The sequence below is a fragment of the Sesamum indicum genome, linkage group LG15, assembly GCF_000512975.1.
Source record: "Sesamum indicum cultivar Zhongzhi No. 13 linkage group LG15, S_indicum_v1.0, whole genome shotgun sequence".
Lineage (NCBI taxonomy): Eukaryota > Viridiplantae > Streptophyta > Magnoliopsida > Lamiales > Pedaliaceae > Sesamum > Sesamum indicum.
In genome coordinates this window covers 938,318-940,198 of record NC_026159.1, presented here as the reverse complement: position 1 = coordinate 940,198, position 1,881 = coordinate 938,318, and the positions used below count along the sequence as shown (strand labels likewise).

At 44.7% G+C, this 1,881-nt stretch overlaps 1 protein-coding gene across 1 annotated transcript; it reads left to right on the top strand.

Annotated features, from left to right (window-relative positions):
- On the top strand, positions 261 to 1,660 carry LOC105177249 (zinc-finger homeodomain protein 9-like). The gene has a single exon (XM_011100323.2). The coding sequence runs from the start codon at positions 373 to 375 to the stop codon at positions 1,348 to 1,350; it is 978 nt and encodes a 325-aa protein (XP_011098625.1). The 5' UTR covers positions 261 to 372; the 3' UTR covers positions 1,351 to 1,660.

Here is a 1,881-nt window from a genome sequence, read left to right as displayed (position 1 = left end):
CCACATTACACTCGACTTAACCACAGATTACAACTCAGGTTAAAAAAATTTTAAATATAAAGAAAAAAGAGAGAGAAATGGGTTAACAAGGACAACCACAGAAGCAAGATTTTTATTATCTACAGTCTCATCATCATCATCATCAATTCATCATCATCATCATCATCATCATCCTTCTCCCCCTCTTCTCTTCTCTTCTCTTGTTCCTAATTCTCTCTTCATTCTTCTCTCACATGGCTGATTATTGTTCTTTCTTTTCCATTGTTCTTGTTTTTCCCTTCAAACCCTAAATACTCCTAATTTGGTCTTCTACTGTTGATACCAAACTAAACTCTTCTGGGTTTCAAAACCTTAGATGTTGTTTCAGTTTCCATGGAGTTGGGCAATTCTACCGTCAAAACCCCTGAAGCTGACACTGAAACTCCTACCCGGATCCAGCCCGCCAAACCCTCCCCTTTCACCAACGGTGTCTTGAAGCGTCACGCTCCCCTCCACCTCCACCATCCCGTCGTCGTCACCTACAAAGAATGCTTGAAAAACCACGCCGCCGCCCTCGGCGGCCACGCCCTCGACGGTTGTGGGGAATTCATGCCCTCGCCTGCCTCTAATCCCGCCGAGCCCACCTCCCTCAAATGCGCTGCCTGGCCACCGCAAGCTCCGGCTCTAGAGTACCAGCCCCACCACCGCCACCACCCTCCCCCACCTCCTCCGCGGGGCAACAGCGGCAGTAGTCCCAATAATTCGCCGTCGCCTCCTCCGATCTCTTCCTCGTACTACCCCTCGGCGCCGCACATGTTGCTGGCCCTCAGCCACGGTTTGTCCGGCCCACCTCCCGATAACAACACTCCAATTCCCACCACCATTAACGCTGCTTCCGCAACTCTTTTAAACTCCGGCAGCCGGAAGCGCTTCCGCACCAAGTTCACCCAGGATCAGAAGGAAAAAATGCATGAATTTGCTGAAAAGGTGGGGTGGAAAATGCAGAAGAGAGACGAAGATGTGATAAGTGAATTCTGCAGGGAAATCGGCGTGGACAAAGGGGTGTTCAAAGTCTGGATGCATAACAACAAGAACACTTTTGCTAAAAAGGATCAACCAGCTCCCCACTTATCTAACAACAGTACTACAATTGCTATCTCCACTCCGCCGGCAGCCACCACTAACGGTAATGGCATAAATTACAGTGCTATGAGCTCCGCCGCGGCAGCCTACCAGCACCAGCGCGAGGGAAATAGTGAAATCAAACTCCAGAATATTCATGGGCAAGAAATGAACGAAAATCAACTCCATGATAGTAGTAGTGGTCATCATGTTCTTGGTGCTAATGGCGGCTCTTCTTCTTCTTCTTGATCATCTTTTGATGGGGTTGAGGATGGATTAAAATTGAGTATTTAGATAGCGAGAAAAATGGATGAAAGGCACGGGAAGGAGGAGCAAAAGCTGCAATAGTTAGTTTCTTAATTTTGCCTATTTAGATTTTCCCTTTTTCTTAATCTTGTTTTAATTAGTTATTAATATGATGATGATCGATGACTTAGCCATGATCAAGCTTTCCGAGGATGGATGGATGGAAATGGAGGAATTAAGGATTGGACTGGAAATTCTATTTGTTTAATTTTCACTTATCTAATCATATCAATGTCTGCAGTTTTGTTGACCACCATGATTAATCATAATTAATTCTGATGATGATTTTATATTATTAGGGTTTCTTCCTCCCTTATCAAATCCTCTTCTTCAAGATTTCAGGTAGGAAGATTTAATGTTTAATCCGAGTGTTGTGTAAGAAACATATGGGGTGGTTTGTCTGAGAAGAAGCAGCAAAAAGTTGTGGTGTTACATAAAATTGGGGCGGTTACATGTATTATTTTATTGCATCTT

Bases quoted from the DNA above. Each gene is read 5' to 3' on its own strand.
- LOC105177249 (XM_011100323.2), top strand. From the start codon at position 373: ATGGAGTTGGGCAATTCTACCGTCAAAACCCCTGAAGCTGACACTGAA.